The 24,854-nt window shown below is 39.1% G+C and overlaps 1 protein-coding gene across 3 annotated transcripts in view; it reads right to left on the reverse strand.

Moving 5' to 3' along the window:
• LOC105926602 (ankyrin repeat and fibronectin type-III domain-containing protein 1) overlaps positions 1 to 24,854 on the reverse strand; it is a 212,641-nt gene that overhangs the window by 54,377 nt on the left and 133,410 nt on the right. For all 3 annotated transcript variants that reach the window (XM_036141705.1, XM_036141704.1, XM_036141706.1), the window contains 2 exons: positions 23,931 to 23,971; positions 1,889 to 2,011 (listed from right to left, as the gene is read on the reverse strand). In XM_036141705.1, coding sequence (XP_035997598.1) covers positions 1,889 to 2,011; positions 23,931 to 23,971 — 164 coding nt within the window. The remainder of the gene's footprint in view (positions 1 to 1,888; positions 2,012 to 23,930; positions 23,972 to 24,854) is intronic.

Below are 24,854 nucleotides of genomic sequence, written 5' to 3' on the forward strand. Positions count from 1 at the left end.
GTTCCGCCTCCGAGGAGAATGACTCGACCCTGAGGCTTGAACCGTTCGTGCTGAGGTCTCCTTTCTGCGCTGCGTCACAAAGGGAGAGTCACACTCCTGTAACGGCGGCTCGGCACGGGGAGAAAGTTGGGAGTCCAGCTGCATGCGAGCCCTCCCTCACCCCTCGCTTTAAACGAGCATGTCCAATCTACCCACAGTGTTCCATTAAAACCAGACCACATCAGTCAGGGCCTGCGCTTTAAAGGCCAGGTCCCCTCTCCTGCGGCACGGGAGGAAAACATTCAGCTGTTAAAGTGAAGGACCTCACACTGCAGGCGCACACCTCAGCCCGTGCGCCCAACACCACATTTCTGCTGCTGGACCACACATCACAGTGTCACCCTGAGACCACACAGTCCGTCTCATACGGCCAACAAAAGATCTCGTAAGACCTCACAGCGGGCCCTAACATGATTTGACAGGACCCCAGAGAATCACACACCTGTAGCGCCACAAACCGCAAAGTAACCCCACTGAACAGCTACAGTAGTCCCTCACAGCGCTGCTCAGAAAGGGAGCCGTACAGTTGGACCCGAAAACTCGTGTGGGAATGAAGCGCAAGACTCCTCTAAAACCCAGACTTATGTTCCCAATAATGGGAGAAGAATAAAGGAAAAAGCCAAGAATACATAGCAGGAAGTTGGGAGAGGATGCCAGATGGACGAACAGCAGGATGAATGGGGAGATAAACGAGCGGAGGCCAGACAACAAAAGGGGAGAACGAGAGAGATTCCCGTGGGTGGTGATGAGGAGGCAGCCTTGCAACGGAAAGCTTTCAAGCTCCTTTCATCGGCTGCCTGACGACGGGAACTTTACAAGAGCAAGATGAGCTGGCGCCGCCGGAGCGACTTGGCGCTCCTCAACGACACCAAGATGCTGATGCAGAAAGGGTCCCTATCATCGCCCGGCCCGTGACCCAGAAACCCCGGGCACCAATCCGCACTAACCAGAGCACCGATGCGTTTAACAGATGCATCACAACAAGTTCATCTCAGAAACAGTTCCTCCTAATGAGCGTCATGGCCTTCATAGATATAAAATACCTTTACCGTCCAACAACGGGGGAAAAAAACTGATATCTGCTCTTCTACAAAATATAATTCATCCCTTTACAATCTGGAAAATTCTAAGCCATGGACATTTCAGTACAAAACTTGTTATTTTGTGTTTTATCTGATCTCTAACAAGAAGGTACAAAACCATCTCAATGCTTCAGAATAGTCCCAAAAATTTGAATGACATCAAACAATAAATAACATTCATACAGATTTGTTACACACAGAGCAATGTATTTAAATTATATTTCTGTTAATTTCAAAGATTATGATTCATAATAATGTAGCCATTGATACCCTCTACAAGGAGGATAAGCTACAAAAGGTGATTGCTAAAGAAGCTGGCTGTTTAATAAGGGCTGTATCCAAGCATATTGTTAGGAGGTTAAGAGGGAAAAAAAAGTATAAAAGAGAAGTGTGTGTAAGGAACAGAGAAAACTGCAGCCTTAGCCCCTTTTCCAATAAAACCCACGAGATTTGGATACCTGGAATTCATTTTACTGGGGTAAAAGGAATCTGAGTGGTTTCTCTCTCCTGCTCTGAAAGGAAAATGTATTTTAAAAACTGCCCAATACGCCTCCAGTCCAGCAGGGGGCGGTAATACGAAACCGAAGGCCAAACAAACAGGATGGGGAACACACTGCTGCAGCAAATTATTGGTCTGATTAATACTCTAATTTTCAGAAAAAAAATGCATTTTGGGAGTTCAATTAAACTATTGTAATTGTATTCCCTTTGTAACCTTTTCTGTTTATCTTATACGGATATAAAGACGCTAAAAGATGCTGACTCACCAGTCCACGCTTAGAGATCGTCTTCTGTAGGACGACGGCCGGTCTGAAGAAGTCTTCTCCGCTTTAGCTGGACGCTCTTTCAGGGAGAGACGATGAGTAAATTTGGAGATTCCTGTCTCCGACCTTGAGGACAAAACAATAAAATTACAGGACATTAAGACTTAACAGACTGAGAACACACTGGGTGGTGTTCAAAAAACTTAACCATCTTGCATCGTATTGCTTTTACATACATTCCGTACAAGATAACTAAATCTCTATGGAAATATTTGTACTATAAATGGAAAAAGTGAACAATCAATTTAGAAGTGAGACGGACAAACAGTGGACTCATCTTTTATGACGTATTTTTAGAAACATGCCCTAATAGCTCAGTCAGTTTTCTCCATAACATCTATGGCCAGAATCACCTATTGGTGCACAATTTAGAGCAAAAAGCACTAAAATGTCCTTCATGTTTATTGGCACTACAGATAAAGATATGAAAAAAGTCGTCAATTAAATAATTTTTTTATTGCAATGTCATCATCTCTCGCTGAAGGGTTTAGAGATCCAACTTTTAATTTGAGTGCATTTCTTCTGTGGGGGAAAATTTTCAACTAATATCACAATCATTAGCATCCCCTGTAAATTCTTTGCAAATAAATGTAGCTCAAGCATTTTGTAATCTTCTTAAAATTATTATTTTATGTTAATCAGAGTGTCCATGAACTTTTTATTTAAAAAAACAAGATTTCTTGTTTTCCAGGAGCATAAATATCAGAGGAATTCATACAATTATATGTTAGAAAATCAAAGCACTGGTGAGTATTTGCTAAATATTTTGCTGCCAAAACTGTGATGAATCCACGTTCTTCACTTTCACGTCTGTCATCACAATAATCCGTGAGCTTTGCCATCTTGGAAGCTGCAATCTGTGTCAGCATCTAAATTTAAATTATTGGTAGCATGCAAAGCGTTTATTTAGGCCAGCACTGGAAACATTGACGTTAATAAATATCTACTGATAAATTATACTTAAAGCTTTATTTGTAGTCTTACTGAGACAAGTTCTCACTTACATGAAAAACATATCGAGACATATTTAAAATTATATACAGAACAACAATATAAGACTTAGCAGGGCTGGGCGACGTGAACCAAAAATATTATTCCAATATTTTTAAGCAGCATGTCGATATACGATATTCATCTTGATATGTTTTTCTTTTCATACAGAAATTATAAAAAGGCATCTGTGAATCAAATCTTTATACCAAATGTCTCACAGGCACATAAAAAAACAGCTATACTGGAATATTTAGAAGTATAATTTTATTGCAATATAGACCATCTCGTTATAAACAATATAGTCTCATCCTATATCACTTTTAGAAAAATCTCAATATTTTTAAATTTTTGATATATTGCCCAACCCTGAGACTCACTAAAATACAGTGTCATCATTTGTAAAATACTAAATGAATAAGAAATAAAATTAAGAACAAGATGTTTCTGAGAATTTTCAAGACATTTTAAACGAGTAACAAAATCACCCGATGACTTTTATCTGACACTTTCAGTTCCTGTTGAAAATAATCCTGGGTTGAAGCCGTTTTTCATAACTCTGTAAGGACCGAGGGAACAAGGTGGGAAATTACATCCTGAGATTGTAGACTGTAACTGCTGTGTTTAGGTGACAAAGGCAGAGGCAATAAACCAGGAATGGATTTATAGATAAATATGTTCCAATGGAAAACTCTGCAGACAGTGATGAGCAACTAACTAAAGATAAACTGTACAAGGTGCAATGATGGGCCAGATATCTGCATCAATTTATGAATCACTTAGCCCTATGATAAGCTTAGCCTAATAAATGAAAAAAAGTTGTGAAAGGAATTTATATTATATATCAACAGAGACACAATGATGGAAGCAACAAGGTGTTTCCTGACATTAAGAGAAGAAACATGGCTTGTTTCTAAAAAAAAAAAAAAACTAATATCAATCTCATTTTCTTCAAAATATTATAAATGGCAGCTTTAAAACGTAGGTTTTTATCAATTATTATATCAAGATATTTGTAGGAGGACACAGTTGAACTGAATTATTGCTGCAAAACAGCGTCAGCTTGGTTTTTATTTGCATTCGGTACCAGTCTGGGCTGTTTTAGGTTGGGACTGGGTTGGAAATAGGACACCAAGCCCAGCTACTCTGAGTCCCTCTTAAAAACAAACAAGACAGCAGAAGCTGAAATTAAAATCAGAAAGATAGTTTTTTTTTACATAAATCACCTAAACTTGCCCGTAGGCAATCAGAGCAGTTATGGCAGAACTCTAGGCACCATGCACAGGGAGCAGGACGGTAAGGGAAGTAAAAAAAACAACAAAAAAAAAACTTTGGTATAAGACTCTGTGCTCGTTTGGGAGATGTTCCAGGAAAAACTTTTTCTGTCGCACCAACACAAATAGAAATTTGTGGAATTAGCTAAACTCCACGGCGACTTAGCTGGAACCATCTGCTGTGGTCAGATACGACTGAGATTGAGATTCTTGGGGAGCAAAGGATGGGCTAACGTAAAACCAGCTGGGACAAATACGAGGAAAAGTGCCTGATGTCCTCTGTCAGCTATGGTGAAGGATCTGTGATACTTCTTTTCAAAAAGCCCTGCCAAACAATGTGAGCTAGTTTTCTTTCTTCTTTAATCCGGTGAGCTCTGCCTAAAACTGAAAATGGGTCATGAGTGGATCTTTCAGCAGAATATTGATCCAAACATTTAGTCAAATCCATTTAGAAATTGTTCACAGACACACATTCAGCTTCTTTTCTGGGCAATCCAAGTCCAAAGACCCAAACCTCATGTGAAGGAGAGGAGACGAAAACATTAAGAGAAAATCCAGGAGTTTGGATAATCTAGAGAGGAATGGTCAAAAATCTCTCTGTCTATATGCTTTAACCTGGTGAATGTTATACTAGACTAAGTTCTTTCCTATTCACACAAGATATTAACAAAATAAGTTCTCATGAATTCATCTAAAAAGATTTATGAAGGTTGAGATTTCACCGTTTTTCAAAATGACGCTACTCCAATTAAGGAAAACATGTTTTCTAGACTTTTAAAACACCAGTGGTGCCAGAAACCTTGGTGGGTCCTTTTAATCTTCATAAAACTGTACTAAGTGTTGCAAAAGCAACCCTGTAAAAAAAAATAAAAAATAAAAATGTAATTCCCGGAGTTGACAAACAGCACCACAACGTTGCAGCTCTCTGAGGAAACATCAGGTTTCAGGGGAAAGCCACATCCTTCCTGCCTAACTTTCTCCCAATCTTCCTCATGGAAAAATCCCACACGTTTTAATCTCCTCTGTTGGGGCTAACGATGTCCCAGTTCAAATTTATTCTCAAAATTAAAAACAGGAAATGTAATATTTTGGTATTTTCTTGCCCAGAACACATTTGATAAGGCTCAGCAATATTGCTGCAGTTACACTGGAGACCAATCTAAATGAATTATTATTCTCTGTCCCAGAGCCAAGCTTGTAAAGAGGAATTCCACCGAGCACCAGAACTGGTGATGTGAAAATCTGCAACACTTCTCAAGACGTTTAATGCAAGTTTGACTTAGAGTACAAACTGTGCATAACCTAAGGGTGACTCTAAGCTAAGCAAATAAAAAGACAAAAAATATGGCAAATCATTTCTATCAAATCTCAGCTTGGACAGATTTAATTTTCCACCAAAAAATTAAGCATTGTTCATGCTTCCTTTCTCTCCATGTTTTTCACAAACACACATCAGCATTTCAGCATTAAACAAGAAACGTGCACGCACACTGGCGTTATGTGAGCGCGTCAGAATGATTGGCATGTGGGACAACCAATAGATAAGGTGATACCTCTGGAACCTGAGTGACAGATGGGTGTGAGAGCAGGACCAGAGCTCTGACAGATCACTGCTCTTCGGACCGAACGGCAGGGATTAGTCAGAGTTTTTACAGGCCTGCAGCTTCCCCAGAGATTCTGAATACATAATATATTGACTACTTTCAGGATGGAAGGATGATTTCACCCATGCAGTATAACAAAAAGTGTTTCTGAACAGGATTACCTACGGTAGCTTTGAATCCAGCTGAAATGAAGACAGATCTCATTCAGAATGAGGTCATTCTAATGCATATAAAACAGAATAGTCAGTTGCCCTTTACTGTCGGTATCCCACTCCAACATCCTACGCATCCTATGCTTTTACACTATTTCCTGCCCCAATGCCAGCATCTCCAACGAAGCAAAGACAAAGGCATATTTTTCTGAGTGAATCATTCAAAAGAGGTTTAGGGATTTCAGGCAGACTGACGATGAGCTCCTAATTTATTGCAATAAATTGGGTCGTGGCTCGGCCTTTTACTTCCATGTCTTTCCCTTTGCATGAATGCAACTTGGAGCTGCTGTTGTTGATGTTCATCTACATCAACAGTAGCCCTCTGTGAACGGACCTCTGAGCTTCTGAAGTAATTTGGTTGGGATCATCCTTTGTTGTTAATGGATAGTTTGGTTTACATGTGTCTAAGGGGTTTAACCTGTGACCAGTACCTACAATAAGAGTCCCTTATAAAAGTTCAAAGACATTTTTTGGAACAAACAGATGACACGACATGACCATGGGCCTAAAGGATAAGAACAGCGACGCTTAGAAACACAAAGGATCATGACATCAAAAGCCTCGGAGGGACACAGGAAAAGTCCACGGGAATTCCTTTGAGGGGTTTAGATGAAAAAGCGCACATGTGAAGCAGGTGGGTTTGGTGGCAACTGGCTGGCGCTCGGCACCAGGGGAGCCTCGGTCCTGGATCGGCCCCATGCAGCTGTCCCTGACATCACAAACACCGCCATGATGAAATCTTCTTGGAAGCCCATACAGGATGTCCTGGGAAATTACTCTCTCAGCAGAACCAGATTTGCTTTGATTTTCCTGGTGATGATCACAGTCTGAGAAATCTGTGATTTAAAAGATAATCTTTCCTAAGGTAATAGAGACGGGAGGGAAAAAGCATCAAGTTAAATTTGATCTTTGCAGCTGAAAGCAATCTTTTCTACCAGCAGGCAAGTTTATGTAATATAAAAAATGTAACTGAGTAGAGTTGTAGTGCACTTGTCCTTTTTGAAATAGTTCAAAAGCGTAAATTGTGATTTTCCTTTAACCGTTTTGTTATTATTGACATATTTTGCTGCATTTTAAGTCACATCAAGTTACTGAGTAGAAAATTGAAATTATACACAAACAAAGGCAACTCTAAATTGTGACTAAACCATAAGAAAGGAGGACATAACCATGAAGTAGAAGTAAAATTATGCATAGATTTAAAAATGTGTTACCGATATAAATCTGAAAAGGATTATGTAGATTTCTTCTCATCCCCACTGAATAAAAAAAATATTTTGGGTTGTGTCTACCAGCTTTCCAACCCAAGACCCAGAATTTCTGCCCTATTCATCTTCACAGAACTGCTCAAGCTCAGTTAAACTATATGGAGAACATCTCCATATAGGTGGTTCCTAGAGTCTCTAAAAGTAGAATGGGAGGCAGATCCTTTAGCTATCAGGCTCCTCTCCTGTGGAACCAACTCCCAGTTTTGGTCCGTGAGGCAGACACCCTGTCTACTTTTAAGACTAGGCTTAAAACTTTCCTTTTTGACAAAAATTATAACTAGTGACTCATGTTACTCTCAGCTACCTTTATAGTTTTACTGCTATAGGCTTAGGTTACTGGAGTATATTGAGATACGACTGACCTATATTGAGTTCTACTGTTCTTCAATTATGCATTATGTGTTGTCATTTCTGCTTTAACTTTCTGTTCTCTCTCTTTTCTCTTCATAGTAGGTACACCTGGTCTGGCGTTCTGTTAACTGTGACATCATCCAGAGAAGACGGCTCACCCGCTACTACCATCTAATGTAGAACAGATTACTAGATCAATGTGTGCTTCTGTGCTTTTTTGTTTCTCTTGTTGTGTCTCTGCTCTGTCTTCTGTAACCCCCAGTCGGTCGAGGCAGATGACCGTTCATACTGAGTCCGGTTCTGCCGGAGGTTTTTTTTCCCGTTAATGGGTGGTTTTTCTTCCCACTGTCGCTTCATGCTTGCTCAGTATGAGGGATTGCAGCAAAGCCATGTACAATGCAGATGACTCTTCCTGTGGCTCTACGGTTCCCCAGGAGTGAATGCTGCTTGTTGGGACTTTGATGCAATCAACTGGTTTCCTTATATAGGACATTTTTGACCAATCTGTATAATCTGACCCAATCTGTATAATATGATTGAACTTGACTTTGTAAAGTGCCTTGAGATGACATGTTTCATGATTTGGCGCTATATAAATAAAATTGAATTGAATTGAATTGAATCTGCGGGCAGCAAGTTTCAAGTCTGCCTATATACTGTCAAGCCGCTTGAGGTTTGAACTTTGACTAGGCCCTTTTAACACTTATTTTATTTTAAACCTTTCCACTGTGTTAAGGGCTGCGACCCAATGCCCAAGTCTAAAATCATTGGAGGCATTCTTAAAAATGTGTTTTTCTGTATTTAACTCTCTCCCTTGTTCTTATCATCTCCGACCAGCTTCCCCATCTCTGCTGAAGAACAAGATCTCCACACCATGATGCTGCCTCCACCGTGTTCTCTGGTGGAAATGCTCAGGGTAGTGTGTAGCGTTTGCATGCAGTTTGCATGCAGGTCTAAAAGTAAACTCTTGATCTTAAAAGGTGATTAAAGGTGGCTGAATATATATACGCATGCTGCAATTTTCTAATTTATTTCTATGAAGAGTTTGAGGGTGAATGTACAATTTTTCTTCCACTACCCTGTGATTGTCTATCTCATTAAATCCCACTATAATACACTGAAGTGTGACATGACAAAATCTGAATGAACCTAAGGAGCCTGAATGACTTTGCTAGAGTTATAAATAGAGCTGGAGAACCCAATATGAGCTGGACACAGAGTTTAGTTCTAAACCGTTTATTGCAATAATGAATTGTGGATGAAGATGAAGGCAGAACTAAATGGGCAGGAGACCAGAGGATGCAGGTGGGGTGACTGGCAGAACCAGACTTGAACAGGTGAAGCAGGCAGTGGCAGAGCAGAACCAGAGATGAAAACAGGAGATGACCAGAACAGACTGAGAAACCACCAGAACGGGCGGAGCAAACAGCTGGAACTCATGGGGAACTTGGCAGACTGAGCAGCACGCAGGCACTGGAAGCACACATCAACGAGGACAGGGAAATAGTCCAGTTGGCAGAGCACACAAGAACTGGCAGAAACACCGAGGAAGTGCACAAGAGGCAAGACGAGAGGATGAAATAGGCAGGTATATGTAGGCAGGTGAACAGGTGAGCAGAGATGACTGTAATTAGAGGCAGCAGGTGGAGCTGATCTGAGCTGATTGGACGATAACTGGTGGATGAGAGGTGACAGGGTCCGGAAAAGTCCCAAAAAAAGAAAATCATGACAGCACTGTAGCTGTTTGTTTAGAAAATTGCTTGACAGCATTAAAAAGTTTATTTATGAGTAAATCGCGCTTTGCTACTGTCTCATCATAATGAATACTAATGCCTTGGATAGAAAGTCTTCATAGATAGATAAGGAAATAGAGTTACTACAGAACAGTTTAAGTTATTATTTTGTTGAAATTATCATATTTGAAAAAAAACATTTGGAAATAAAAAGGGTGATTTATTCACAGGTTAATAGAAACAATAATAGATAGATAGATAGATAGATAGATAGATAGATAGATAGATAGATAGATAGATAGATAGATAGATAGATAGATAGATAGATTCTAAAATGTACAGTCCTATGTAGTGAAGGTTATTTTTAAACAGGCATATGTTACAGAACTATTCTGCTTTTACATAAGAGGTTGTGTAACATTAGATTTCAGTTTGTTCTAAATTGTCAATCACAGCTAAAACCCATTTCATAACCTCCTTTATGCTTTAACCCTTAATGTTGCTCCCCAGACTGTGCTGACTGCTACTGTATTATAACCATTTCACCCAAAATAGTGCATCATCCTTCAAGATCTGATAAACAATCTCAAAAGAAAATATTTCTTTTATAAAATCAGCATCAACTTCAAATGAGATTTTACCAGTTATTGCATTTTTCTGCAGTCCAGCAACACAAGTGGGCCTCTGCCAGCTGTGAACTGCTTGTCTGATGATTTGCAGAAAGTGTTGAAATTCTCTCACATCCACCCTCCTTCCTGTGCATTCACAGTGGGTATTTTTTTTAACAACCAACTCACCTAATGTTCCCTTTTCTCTCTGTTTCACTTGCATGACAGCAATTAAGTGTTTGGATGTTTCTGTGTGCAGGATCTCTGCTAAAGAACTGATTGTTCTCGCTCATAACGCACAAAGCTCCAGATGGAGAACTCTGACCCAAAGACTCAGGAACCCATTATGTGAGAAGAGAAAATGAAACTCAATCATTGCTGTTCTGAGCTGTTTAACAATGAAGCAGCAGGTAATATATAATGGAAACATTGTTGACAGAAATTAATTATACAGTCGGTATGTATAAATAAATCATCCATCAAATCTCCAAAACAAGTAATTATTCGGTGTTTGTTCAGGCATGAATTGAAAAAGATAGAAATGGAAAAACATTAAAATGCTCCAAACAACCTGAGATCTGATCTCAGGTATGGAACACCATGGTGAGTGTTTTAAAGATAAGCAACAATATTTAGAAATACAAAAATGAATTTATAAATGAACTTCCCACTCGGTCTACACATGAATTCAAATAGCCAGAAGGGTGAAGGAGGAGGACAGAGCCTCTCTGAAAGCTGATGCTTGGCCAAATATGGGCCGTGCAACGGTGCATTGATCCACAGCTAAACAGTGAAAGTACATAAATGTCTAAAAAGGAAATTAATGAAAGTGCAGCAGCGACTCCATCAAACGGCAAAAATAAAACCCTTTAACAGATGACAAGACAGCTTAATAAAAACCAATGGTGTATACACAATGTGACTAACTGGTCCTTGAGCTGTAATGGAGACTAAATTACTCCATTTTTATTGTACTACTTCTGTATTTTGAAGGCCATAGCTGCAACCTTTTCATCAAAATGATTAATTTTATGAAAGAGAAAGTCTAGAGTGATGCAGATAAATAAATATAGTATATAAATAATTGTTTTACAAATGTAGACGGGTCCAAAATATCCAAATATTTACTTGTGACAATGTCGACACAAAAGGATTCTGCACTAATAGGAATAGTAGGACGAAGTTTCAGTTGTTGCCAGATGGTAGTAGCTGTTTGAGAATCATAGTCATCAGGTTATCAGGGAACACTTTGAAATGTTTACTTAAATGAATTTTTATACAGTTACCACAGTAGCTTTACTTATGATTAAAACCTGGTTTCATTTTACTTGAAACTTGCAACTTTGCTATATTTGAGGCAATCTATTGCATAAAACTACACATAATATACGTTGAGGTTTGACGTTACGCTGTTACGATGTGAGAAAATGTAAAACATTTCAAGGGCTAGGAAACCTTTTGTATCACAAAAGTAAAACATCAAATCTTGCGTAAGAATCCAAAATGCATCTATACACATATATTTCTCAGACCATGCAAAGTTTATAAAAAGATCACATTCCAACTGTACACACAGTTCATGCAGTCTGACTGATGTTAGGGGCCAATAGCGGACCCAGTAATGGATAATGAGCAGGACAGAGAAACGTAGCTTTGTTTCAGCAGCTTTGGCCAGTGGTTGCCTACCTAAAACAACTATTTTATAAAGAATGCAAAACAAAAGTGAGATTTTCCTTCATCTCTCTTATTGCTACCCTCCAATATAACAGACACACACTGAAGGAAGCAAGGCACCAGCAACCCAGATAAACACAAGCAGAGTTTTACTCATGGACATACTACTTAATGTGTTTCATTAGGCTTACAAAAACAGGCTTTCAGTGCTCCAATCATAAAAGGAGGCAGCCAAGCTACGAACATTGCTAATTAAAACAGTCTCAAAGAAAACTTTGTTTTCCACTCGCCATCTCCATCCAAACCCCTGTCTGCCTCCACGTCTCCCTGCAAGACAGAGGTTGCCTTTATTTCCCTGGGACGCGTGCCACAGCAATGAAATATACTGATATGTCTCGAAGCTAGCAGGATTTTAACTTAGTTGTTACAAAGTTACATTATTCGAAATGCTGAAAGAGTTATCTGTTGCTAATTGTGAGGGTTCCCTGATGAGAGGCAGTAACACAGCAGGTATTATGTAACATCTAATGCACCATGTTTTAATTTGGTGGGGTTATTACTGTAGGATAGTTTGAAATAAAGTAGCAGGACGACACGAATCATAATATAAAGAGAGTTATAACAAAAAAAAATATGTTTATGTAACACCAACATGCTGCTCCGTGCAAACACAATCAGGCCACTTAAGGTTTTTCACACCTTGTCACGTTATAACTGCAAACCTCAATGTGTTTAATTAGGATTTTATGCAACAGAACAGCATAAGGTGATGCATAATTGTGAAGTGGATGGAAAAATATGCATTATGTGTTTTTTTATAAAGAGAAAAAAGAAAAAAAACAGAAAACACCAACTTAAATAGTTTAGGGTGCATTTAACCTCCTTTCACAGCAATTACAGCAGCAACTATTTTAGGTTATGTCATAAGCAGATTTGCACATACTGTATATGCGGATGCACATTTTTTTTTTACCTATTCTGGTTTGCAAAAACTTAAAGCTCAGACAGATTGGATAGAGATGATTTGTGAACGTCAATGTTCAAGTCCTGCCACAGTTTTGCAGTTGGATTTGGATCTGGACTTTAACTAGGCCATTATTTTAATACATGAACGGGAATTGATCTATACCATCCCATTGTGGCTCAGACTGCACACTTAAGGTTGTTATCCTTCTCTAACCCCCAGTGGGCCGTTCACATTGAGCCTGGTTCTGTTTTTTTCTGGAAGTTTCTTCCTGTTAAAGGGGAGTTTTCCTCTCCACTGTCGCCACATGCATGCTCGGAATGAGGGATTGCTGCAAAGCCGATGCCACTATGCCAGCAATTGTCCACTCGAGGTCAATGACTGGATGCAACCTGCTGGGTTTCCTTAGATAGAAAACGTTTGCACAGTCTGGATAATTTGATTGATAATAAATTGACTTTGTGAAGTGCCTTGAGATGACATGTATTATGAATTGGCGCTATATAAAAAGTGGATCAGACAGCTGCAGCTGATCCAGAACCTGCTGCCCGCGTCCTCACTAAGACTAAGAACATAGAGAACATGGACCCAGTTCTGAAGTCCTCACTAAAACTAAGAACGTAGAGAACATGGACCCGGTTCTGAAGTCCTCACTAAGACTAAGAAGGTAGAGAACATGGACCCGGTTCTGAAGTCCTCACTAAGACTAAGAAGGTAGAGAACATGGACCCGGTTCTGAAGTCCTTCCACTAAGACTAAGAACGTAGAGAACATGGACCCGGTTCTGAAGTCCTCACTAAGACTAAGAACATAGAGAACATGGACCCGGTTCTGAAGTCCTCACTAAGACTAAGAACGTAGAGAACATGGACCCGGTTCTGAAGTCCTTCCACTAAGACTAAGAACGTAGAGAACATGGACCCGGTTCTGAAGTCCTCACTAAGACTAAGAATGTAGAGAACATGGACCCGGTTCTGAAGTCCTCACTAAGACTAAGAACGTAGAGAACATGGACCCGGTTCTCAAGTCCTCACTAAGACTAAGAACGTAGAGAACATGGACCCGGTTCTGAAGTCCTTCCACTAAGACTAAGAACGTAGAGAACATGGACCCAGTTCTAAAGTCCTTCCACTAAGACTAAGAACGTAGAGAACATGGACCCGGTTCTGAAGTCCTCACTAAGACTAAGAACATAGAGAACATGGACCCAGTTCTAAAGTCCTTCCACTAAGACTAAGAACGTAGAGAACATGGACCCGGTTCTGAAGTCCTCACTAAGACTAAGAACGTAGAGAACATGGACCCGGTTCTGAAGTCCTTTCATGGCTCCCTGGGTCTCAGAGAATAGACTTTAAAATCCTTCTGTTAGTCTATAAATCCCTGAATTAGCACCTAAATACATCACAGACTTGTTATCAGGGCATCAACCCTCCAGACCACTCAGGTCTTCTGGCTCCAGCCTGCTCTGCAGAACCAGAACCAGACATGGAGAAGCAGCATTTTAGTTCCTATGCTCCACTGATCTGGAACAAACTCCCAGAAAACTGGAAAAGTGCTGAAAGCCTGAGTTCCTTTAAGTCAAGATTAAAAACACATTTTATTTAGGACTGCCTTCGACTGTTCTAGTTAAGCTGTTTTACTGAAACGTCATTAGTTTAAGTTTGTAGTCTAACTGTTTTTAATTTTTGCTTTTAGTTTCTATTCTCCCATGTTTTATTTTGTTTCTACATTTTATTCCACCTTGCTTCTATTCTGTTTTACTTTCCTATATTTTAATCATGTAAAGCACTTTGTGTTGTCTTTGTACTGAAATGTGCTATACAAATAAATTTGCCTTGCCTTATAAATAAAACTGAACTGAATTGTCCTGTTGGGAGATGAACCTGCATCAAAGTCAATCGTTTTTCTCTCAGGGTCGTTCTGTATTCGGTCTCTGCAGAAGAAAAGCATCCCCAGAGCACCATGCTGCCTCCACCATGTTTTTTCTGTTGGCTTGGTGATTTTCATGGTGAACCTTTCTACAACGTCCTCTCTGACCTGTCTGCCGTGGTCCTTGGTCTTCAACATGCTGTTTGGTGACTAATGTTCTCCAACAAACCTCTGAGGCCAGAAACAGATGAGCTGGATTTGAACTAGAGATTAAATTACACATTTTATTTAGGGGAGTATCAGAGTAAAAACAGCTGACAAACACCCACACCAAACTTGTTAGGGTTTCTGTTTTGAAAAACATTGCATCATTATGCTTCCATCTAACAATTATTAGTTAGAATGTGTTGCTCTATCACATAAAATACCAATAAAATGCATTGTTTTGTGGTTGTAATGTGAAAAAAAAACATGAAAAAGTTCAAGGGATGTGAAACTTTTCGCAGCCAACTGCAGGTCTGGAGGAAACACGGCATTGATGTCTAAAAATAAGACTTAACAAATCCCCGATCAGTATCAAGAGGTAATTATCTAACTAAAATATTACTTTAGCAGTGGAAGGAACTCTGTTATCATCCCACACATGTCTTTTCATATGCTGCCCGTCCACCCACTTTGGTAAACAGAGATATTTCCATCTCGCCTTATTCCCCTTCATCTTTCTCTCTGAGTCACGCTCATCATTTCATCTTCTTTATTTTTTCCCCCCTATCATTATTTTTACTCTACCTTTCCACAAAGTCGGCACAAACGAAAATTTGTCAGGCAGACAAAAATATGGGACGGATTTGATGGAGTTTTTCAATGTCGGCCGGCTCCCTGCGGTGTCGGGTTTGATACCGTTCCCTCCGTGTCCTCTTCTGTGTTTGATGTGTTGCATAAGGCCGACTCGACGCAGCAAGATACACACATGATGGATTTGCAGTGAAATTAAACTTGAATAGAGTTGGAAGCACATAGAAGCCTGCAAATTATTAGAGCCTGTTGCTGGAGAACCACACCGCCGAGACAGGAGGGGCGAGGCCAACAGAGCAACTTTTCGCTTGCTTTCGCTTCAGTACGATGAGATAATTGTAAATGTTATTTGGAAAGCGAACACTGGCAGATTAAATTCAATCTGAATTTGCAATTTGCACTTTTTGAATTGAGAAAGCTTCCTGGAGAGGAAGCGAAACGTCTTCAACTACGGAAAACAAGTCCAGTTGCTTGGTTTTTTACTTTTTTTTTTTTGGAATGACCATGACCAGCACTTTCAGTAAAAAAAAAACATCTTTATGGTCTGCTTTCATGAATGCATCATAACAGCTATATATGAACATGGATCAAAAATCCCAGCCTTATGCATACAGACAAATAATGTCAGGAACAATAATACGTTTCCCCTGTGGACCACCGTGGATAGAACACATTTTTCAGTGAGACTGCGTTGGTTTTACACACCCATTGTGTGTCTAGGAGTTTGAACTACAAGGACAGTATGACAAACATTCCCAACTTTTAAATGTAATGATTATTATACCTTAAAACTTAACAGCAGGCCATGCTTAGGATTAAGTTGTGAACTCAGACTTTCTGGGCGCCTTTAAAAAAAACGACTAACTTTTCCCGGGTTTTTGTAAAATAAGAAACAACATTTATGTAATGAAATTGTAGCTCTACAGCTGTCTGAAAATCTAATAAGTTCTATAAACCTACAAATCACTCATTTGAATGGTCTGTCTACATGCAAACATTCTTTTATAGTTGCAGCCTAAATGAAAGCTGCATTTTTTTTTGTAGTTAAAGTTTTCTTTCTTTTAAGACTCTGTAACCTGGAACATGTTGTTGGTTTACTGTCATGTTTCTCATGACTGAATCATTTTTCCCCTCTCAGCAGTAGCTGCTTGTTGCTGTGGTTACTACTGACACATAAACCAAAGGCCTCCCACAATTAATCCACGATCCAACGTTGATGACATCACTGATGTTCTTCTATTTTCTTCAGTGCGTAGCCGACACAGTCTTTGACTACTCAACCACAACGATTTACTTCGGCTCTTTGCTGTTGATTTCAGTGAAGGATTCTGTTTTCGTCATTTTTTTTTTCTTCTTCTTGCTTTTCAACATTAATTAGAAACAAGCTGAGTGATAAAGTCTGCATCCAAGCAGACAGAGTGCAAGGTTACAGTCTGAGGACCCACCGCATCCACATATACAGAGATGCAATTCAAGGCTACTCTGGAAATGAGATGATGGGGATTCCTTACAGTCTCACTGTCTGATTAATAACACATTTTTCTATTTCTTTTCATCCCGCTTCTTTCCCAGGGTTCTGAGATCCCACTGTAAACATATATTGAGGCGTATTTACAACAGTTGTAATAGCGGTAGGAGAGGGAGCGAACTTGGCGGGATCCGGTAGACTGCCACTGGCCCGCTGTCAGGACTTCTCTGTGCAGCTTCTCTTCTATCTTTGGAAGAACACATGCTCTCAAAAACAAAGGGTGTTTTTTTTTTTTTTTAGAGCTTTATTGTTTACCCTATATGTTGGTTTATTACATAAAGAGGGAATACTTATGTCAGCAGAATAAGTAACTGTGTGTGTGAGAGAATTTGTGATATTTGATGTGGCCGGGTTGGTTGTTTGAGAAGTTCCCAGAGCAGACTTTCAGGCCAGAGGACTCAGCAGGCAGAGACAGCCATTGTTTTGCTAAAGCATCCACATAATTATAATGTGTTCGTGTTACAGAGGAAGGTAGAACAGGGGCCAGACATCAAGGTTAGAAAAATAACTTTTCACTGAACCATAACTGCACTTCCCGTGCTAACGTCTTCTCTGAAACGTTCACTGGCACGACTGAACGTACGAACACTTCATCCCTACGGCTGTTGGCCATGCCCAAATATCTGCTTTGCAAGCATTTTATACTCACTTTGATAAGTGACGATTTAAAGTCTGTTCATACTCTCCAACAAATAAACTATATCAGCTGGAGGTTCTTCATAGTACTTTTTGTTTGCATCTGAAGTTATAATCAGTTATAATAATGAGAATCCACTCATCAGAAAGAAAAACAGAACTAGGAAATAATCTAATATTATTATAAAATATTATACAATCAGGATGAATTATAGGTGAGATTTCTACATTTTTGGGATTCTTTATATTTATAATTTATTAAATACTGGACTAACCCAGCAAGAAAAGGACCACGTGATAATTCAAAATGCTTCACAGAAAAACAAAGGAGCAGAGATAAAGTGCATTAGAAAGAGAAAACACATAAAACAATACAAAACTACCTATTTTAAACAAAAAGGATTACACAAATGATTCAAATAATTATATTAATAAAACTGTTTCTGAGGTTTAATAATATCAGATCCCAAAGTTTTTTTGCCGTCTCTTTGGTCTTGATCCTTATTGAGTTTAGATGATAGAAGATATTCTATTTTTGCTGCAGACACATCAGCTTTTTGATATTTTAGACAAACTCACTCTGTTACTGACTATAGTGGCTTATGGTCAAATGGTGACGCGGTAATGTTTTATATCATTAGCATATGAGATGTAGTACTCCATAATCTGAGCTACTGACGTCATGTACATGTGAAACAAAAGCGACAGGAGAACAGAGCTTTGAGGTACCTCACATGAGATCTTTGCTTTTCCTGATTTATAATTAAATAACAGAGTAGTTCTGTTCTTTAAAATAAGATGGAAACTCTTCAAATAGGTCATTACTTTGTAAATGTTCACATACTTGATTAGGCTGGCAACCGCCTAGCAGCGCAACGTGACTGCTCACGTCTTTCTGAGACGCTCTGAACTCTTCAGCAAAATTAATAAAAGGAAAGAACGTGAACGAAGTTTATAACCTAATCTGTATAATCTGATTGAATTTCACTGTGGAAAGTGCTTTGACATGTTTCATGAAATGGCGCTATATAAATAAAATTTTAAATTGAAAATTGTATATTTTATGCATACTTTTTGCACGATTTTCAGTGAGACTGGGTTGGTAAAACAGAACGGCATGTGTTGAGTCAGTGTTTATCTTTTTATTTTATAGCCAACCGTTGGCCCCAGGTTAAAGAGGGGCCAATAGGTTTTAGCCAAGGCTGATTGTTAAGGAGTCCCAGGGGTTCCCTGGTACAATCAGGTGAGATTGGAAGATATCAGAAAGTTATTTTTTATTTAAAGAAATTTTCTAAACAGTTGACCATGTTATTGAACATTATTAACTGTTTTCTATAGATGAAAGAGGTATATTTTAAACCAAAGTCTTCAAGTATTACAAGAGAACAGAATGAAAATGGACAGATTCTTTGTTGATGTCAGATAAATAGAAATTATTTATCCATAAATCCTGCTGAATCCAATCAATTACTTAGACTACAGGCATGTTTTGTTGACATCAAAACCTGGATGACTTAAATTTTTTTTGGGTTTTCTTTGGACCAGAGTCTTTGAAAAAGAAACTTCTTAATCACTTTATTTCAATGGCATTAAATTGGTCTTCAGTAATAAAGTTGTGGTTATTTTTTTGATTTTTGTTTTTTACCAGAACATGTCATTTAAATCCTATATTAAACAGGTTTCCAGGGTTTTCTTTTATCACCTCCGGAAAATCGGCAAACTTAGAAACATTCTGTTCAGGAGTGACGCAGAAAAACTAGTCCATGCATTTGTTATTTCAACGCTGCACTATTGTAATTCTTTACAATCAGGAAGTCCACAAAATGCAGTTCAAAGCCTTAAGCTGATCAAAAATGCTGCAACAAATGTTCTGCTGAAAATTAAAAAGAGCAATCAAATTTCTCCTATTTTAGCTTCCCTTCACAGACTTCATGTAGATTATATTGCTGCATATGTAAATTCTCCAAAGAATTTCGTTTAAATAATGTCAGCTTGTTGTGTTGTCAGGCCAAATATTCTTCCCAAGTAAAAGGGTTGGTTAAAATAATTATATGCAGCTCTATCAAGTTAAATTCACTCTGATTGGCTACAACCATATTTGGGAAACCGGTAAAATGTGCCCCCCCCCCCCAGCAACACTTTCCTTCTCCATCAACGCCTCCCTTCTTCTCGGTGCAACACTCCATTACAAATCAATATTCTGATTTTATGGCTGGTTGAAGTGTTTGTGTTGAAGGATATCGGACAGACGAAGCCAAGCTGCCCAAAGGCTTTAACCTGATTCAACACAGGCTGTTTACTTGATGGTGCGCTCTGATTGGAGATTATGAATTACGTAGAAAGAAACCGGTTTTCTGATCGGAGCGTTTTTGAGCAAAGCAACAAACCTGACCGCCCCTGAGCAGATCATTTGACATTCAGTTTTGACATTCACACAGCCTCATCAGTGCACAACAGACCATATTATACTCCTGAAACCTCCAAAAAATGTAATTTGTAGTCATGGCCCCTTTAATAATCAAGCCCCTTCATATATCAGCAATCAGAATTTCCTATATGTTCCTAACAGACGACTTCACTCTCAGAACGCAGGTATATTGGTCAATCAATCAATCAAAGTTTATTTATATAGCACTTTTCAACAACTGGTGGTTCCTAGAGTCTCTAAAAGTAGAATGGGAGGCAGATCCTTTAGCTATCAGGCTCCTCTCCTGTGGAACCAACTCCCAGTTTTGGTCCGTGAGGCAGACACCCCGTCTACTTTTAAGACTAATCTTAAAACTTTCCTTGGTGACTAAGCTTCTAGTCAGAGTGGCTCATGTTACCCTGAGCTATCTCTATAGTTATGCTGCTATAGGCTTAGGCTGCTGGAGGACATCAGGGTCTATTTCTCTCACTCTGCTGAGTTCTCCTACTGCTCTCCATTCTGCATTGTTTGTTGTTATTTCAGCTTTTAACTTTTAGTTCTCTGTCTTTTTTCTCTTCATAGAAGGTACACCTGGTCTGGCATTCTGTTAGCTGTGACATCATCAGGGGAGGCAGATCATCCTCTATTACCATCTAACATAGAAAGTACTCCTGGGTCAATGTGAGCTTCTGTGCTTTCTGTGTCTCTGCTCTGTCTTCTCTAAGCCCCAGTGGGTGGAGGCAGATGAGCGTTCACACTGAGCCTGGTTCTGGTTCTGCTGGAGGTTCTCCTCCCTGTTCAAGGAGAGTTTTTCTCTCCACTGTCGCTTCATGCATGCTCAGTATGAGGGATTGCAGCAAAGCCATGTACAATGCAGACGACTCTTCCTGTGGCTCTACGCTTCTCCAGTAGTGAATGCTGCTTGTCGGGACTTTGATGCAATCAACTGGTTCCCTTATATAGGAAATTTTTGACCAATCTGTAAAATCTGATTGAATTTGACTTTGTAAAGTGCCTCGAGATGACATGTTTTATGAATTGGCGCTATATAAATAAAATTGAATTGAATTGAATTAACCTCAAAAGCTGGGCAGTTGACTTTGCTAGAGCATCACTGCACTCTAAACTCTGCTGTATCCTCATCTCCCAACTCAGTCAACCAGATGCATGGCTCCAAAGGCTCTCAGTGTGCTGTAAAATGGTTTCAACATTGCTAATATGCTCTCAGAAACGATGGCAAAGCAGATTATAACTTATTTATGTTTCATTTATGAACAATGTTATGTTCTCTGACTTTCAAAAGCCTAAAAAGGAATAAATACATAACACACCAGAGCATTGCTATTGCCATATCTGCCCTGCACATCTGGTGTTGGGACATGCATGACAGGATCTGCAGCCAAGCCACATTGGCACACATTTGCTTGGACATGTTGAAAAACCCCCATGCCATAACTGTGAGCTTTACATTCTGCCAAAGGTTAACGAGAAGTAAATACAAGTGAGTATGTGCTCACATAATACTCGCTATATTTACTGCTGTGTTCATTTCCACTCATTCACATGTTGGCGTTTTAAATCAGCATGTAGTAGAGCGTCTATGCCATTTATTCCCAGGCAACCTCCTCTTACTTGTCATCCTCCCTATAGCTGCTTGTCTCCTGGCAACAGATGTCTCTGACTCCGGCACACTAAGCGCTCGCTGTGCCAGCAAACGATGCTCATCACCAGACGTGACAAAAAAAAAAAAAAAATCATCTGTGAGTCGTATTTATACAGTACATGCCCCACAAATCAACAACCTCAAGATCGCATCCAAGCCCACTGAAGATACCCAGGAATGCAGATATTTTGGCCATGATTTTCACATTTCTGAGTCAAAACATAAACTCTGAACAGATTGAGCCAGATAACAAGAGAGCCGCTTGTGTTGAAGTTGCAAATTAAGTAAAATAAACACAGAAACATCAACATGCATTACACATGTGTCCATAATACCCTTAAAGTCTGTTCACCTGTTGCTACTCTGGGTGCGCGTTATTAAAGAAAAGTAGATGCAGACAGAATAATGCTCTTAAAGAAAAGAAAAAAAAAACTTTCAGAGAATACCAGTAAGTAAAAATACCCTGTGATAATCAAAGTGATTTAATTAAACGATAAATGAATAAATAAACAAATGATAGAAGAGTTTAATAAATACACTGGTCTAAAAACAAAGACAAGATGTTGCAGTTCTGGAGCTACGTATGGCTGAACATCATTTCAGCAGCTTTAATGTCCTTTATAGGTGTTTCAGGAAATTAGGAAATAGCTAAAAAAAAAAAAAAAACTTCTGTAATTACATAAAAAAATCCATGCCTACATTAAATAGATTTTAATGTAGGCATGGATTGCATAGATTGCACAAAGAGAGATGTTTAGTTCTCTTTGTTTTGATGATTATGTTTACAGCTAAAAAATCTGAGATTTCGTTCTTTTGGAGCATCAGAATATTTCATAAGAACAGCAAAAGAAATGAAAATAAATAATTTAACACAGAAATGTTGTGTATTGACCTACACAGTTATGAGAAAGACTGCTGCTTCAACTGTTGATTAAAAGTCAGTCATTTTTATCCTCATCAAGGAGGAAAAACAGTCTGTGTCAGAGTTTCACATCCAAACACATTTTTGGAAAGTTGAGTGGAAGGAAAAAGTGTGGTAGACAAAGGGTCACATGATACATGGATAACTGCAGCCTTGAGAGAATTATGAAGCAAAGCAGGTTCAGTAGTTTAATGGAGATTCAGAAGACGTCAAGTCTGCAGCTTGGGTCAGAGCTTGGAGGTCCAGCACATACAGACGGAACCAGGACACTTTGTTTTAGGCTACTCCTGAACCACAGACAACTCCAGAAGCTTCCCTGTGACGCTTTTAAAACCTAGATACAACATACTTTCTGTCAAGAATCCTTTTTGCATTAGTCCTGTGTGAAATTCAAAGGTCAAAATCCGGATTTTCCATCTGATGTAAGTCATATTCATCAAAATAATATTAAACAAAGGGAAATATATCTGTCTCTGTAAAATTAAACTGATATTTGTGATTTCAATTCTTTTTAATAAAATAACTTTTTTATTGAGATAGAGTATATCTGTGTATGTGGTTGACCAGCCACCCTTGGTCATAAAACAGTTTACATTTTACTGTTTATGTCCAGATGAACACAATTATCACAAGTGAGGATAGTCCCACTAGACAATAATTCACAGTAGACAAAAATAAATATGTAAAAGTCAACCTGCTTATGTTCACTGAGTGTTAAGTGAAGTTATTAGTATACCTACATTTCTTTTATGTGTTCACAAGAATAATTTTCCCAGGTAAAGATGTTTATTTATTTAGGTTTTGGTTCTTAAATAGCTGCCCGCTGTAGAATCTGAAAGCCGGACTGGATTATGGTTTAGCCTTAAAATCCCAATTTGTGTTTCAAACACACGAAAACACAGAAATCGGACTACATTTCCACACAAAGGAATAAGGTTTTAAGTGAGCAGCTTAAAGGCACAGTGCAGCGTGAAAGCACTGAGCTCAATAATGCCATTCATTTCCAACAGTGCAACGCTCAATTCAAAACTGTAAAAAGCTGTAGCAAATCAATGAGAGTGGAAATATGTTTCACTTTAGGACAGATAATCTGATTTTCTTACATGCAGACGACTGTTTGAGTCCTGCGGAAATGTTGCTGAGTCAGATTTCAGTAGGAGCTGCAGAAAAGCACGTCACTCAAGTAGTTTTTAAAGGATGCATTATGTTGTTTACTTATTTAAAAATAAGTTCAATAGTGGCTAACTAGTATAAAAATACCCACTTGGAATTTCTTATGCAACAAATCTTTTTTGTCACTCTTGTCAGGAAGACAATGACTTTCTTCTACTTTTGCAGCAACACGCTATATGCGCCTTGGTTCCTAGAATCAGGTCTAGGATTAATTAATTAATTCTTAATTTTTGCTGTTTTCATCTAAACTGATTCACTATGGAAGCCTGGTTGGGGTGGAATGATGAACCGACGGGTTAACAGATGAGACTTACTTCTTTCGCTGGTTCTCCTTCCGGTCTGCAGAGCCAAGACTCTGGAAAGAAAAGAAATAGAAGAAGAGCGTTCATTAGAAGCAGCATTGAATGCATCCTTGTTTTCCATCAACAGGAACTTACTGAAAAAAATCTAAAACGCCACTGGACGGTTTAAAGGGTTCCAAGTTGTGACAGTCCAGGTGGTTCAGATGACTACCTGGTGATCAGCTCAATGCAAAGTGGCAACTGTCAGGTTGTATCGCAAACTTTAAAACGGCTGTCTTAAGAGAGCAGAGAGGAAGGGTGAGTGGAGATATTTTTAAAAGTCATTTCCCTGAAGGTAAAGTCCTCTGAGTTCAGAGACTATTTGCATAAAACCGATCGTTCCTGCAGGCGCTGCTCCACGGGGAACATTCCTGCCTCCAATGGGGGCAACACACCAACCCAAAATATAGTCATACAGAAAAGTACAAGCACACAAATAGTAATGCTCCTGCTGTCCATCTCTTCCAAAGATGCTCAGCTGTGACGCATGCTGACTTCTCCTGATCCCTGCAAACCAGGCAGAGCAACAGCCAGACAGCGGAGAGCAAACAGGCATGTGGATGGATCACTGTCCTTAGAGCGCAGATATTTTGGGATAAGAAACTGTTGTTTTGCATTTTAATCGTTTTGGAATAGGCTCCTATCTATGCCAACAGCGACTATGGTGCATCAGCAGCAGCATCTTGGGACTCAGCAGGAAAACTGAAGCCTGCGGTGAGGGGAAAAAGCCAATTCTGTCAATCATTTGAAACAAACAACAGACTTAAACTAGCAGGAAGACTGAATGCTTCAGCAGCGGCACTGATGTGACGGCCTCACCAATAAATCTCTGTCATTAAAAGATTCTTGAAGTAAACCTTAAAGCTTTTCCACATTTTGTCACATTGCATAAACGTT

Source organism: Fundulus heteroclitus, chromosome 10, assembly GCF_011125445.2.
Source record: "Fundulus heteroclitus isolate FHET01 chromosome 10, MU-UCD_Fhet_4.1, whole genome shotgun sequence".
Classification (NCBI taxonomy): domain Eukaryota; kingdom Metazoa; phylum Chordata; class Actinopteri; order Cyprinodontiformes; family Fundulidae; genus Fundulus; species Fundulus heteroclitus.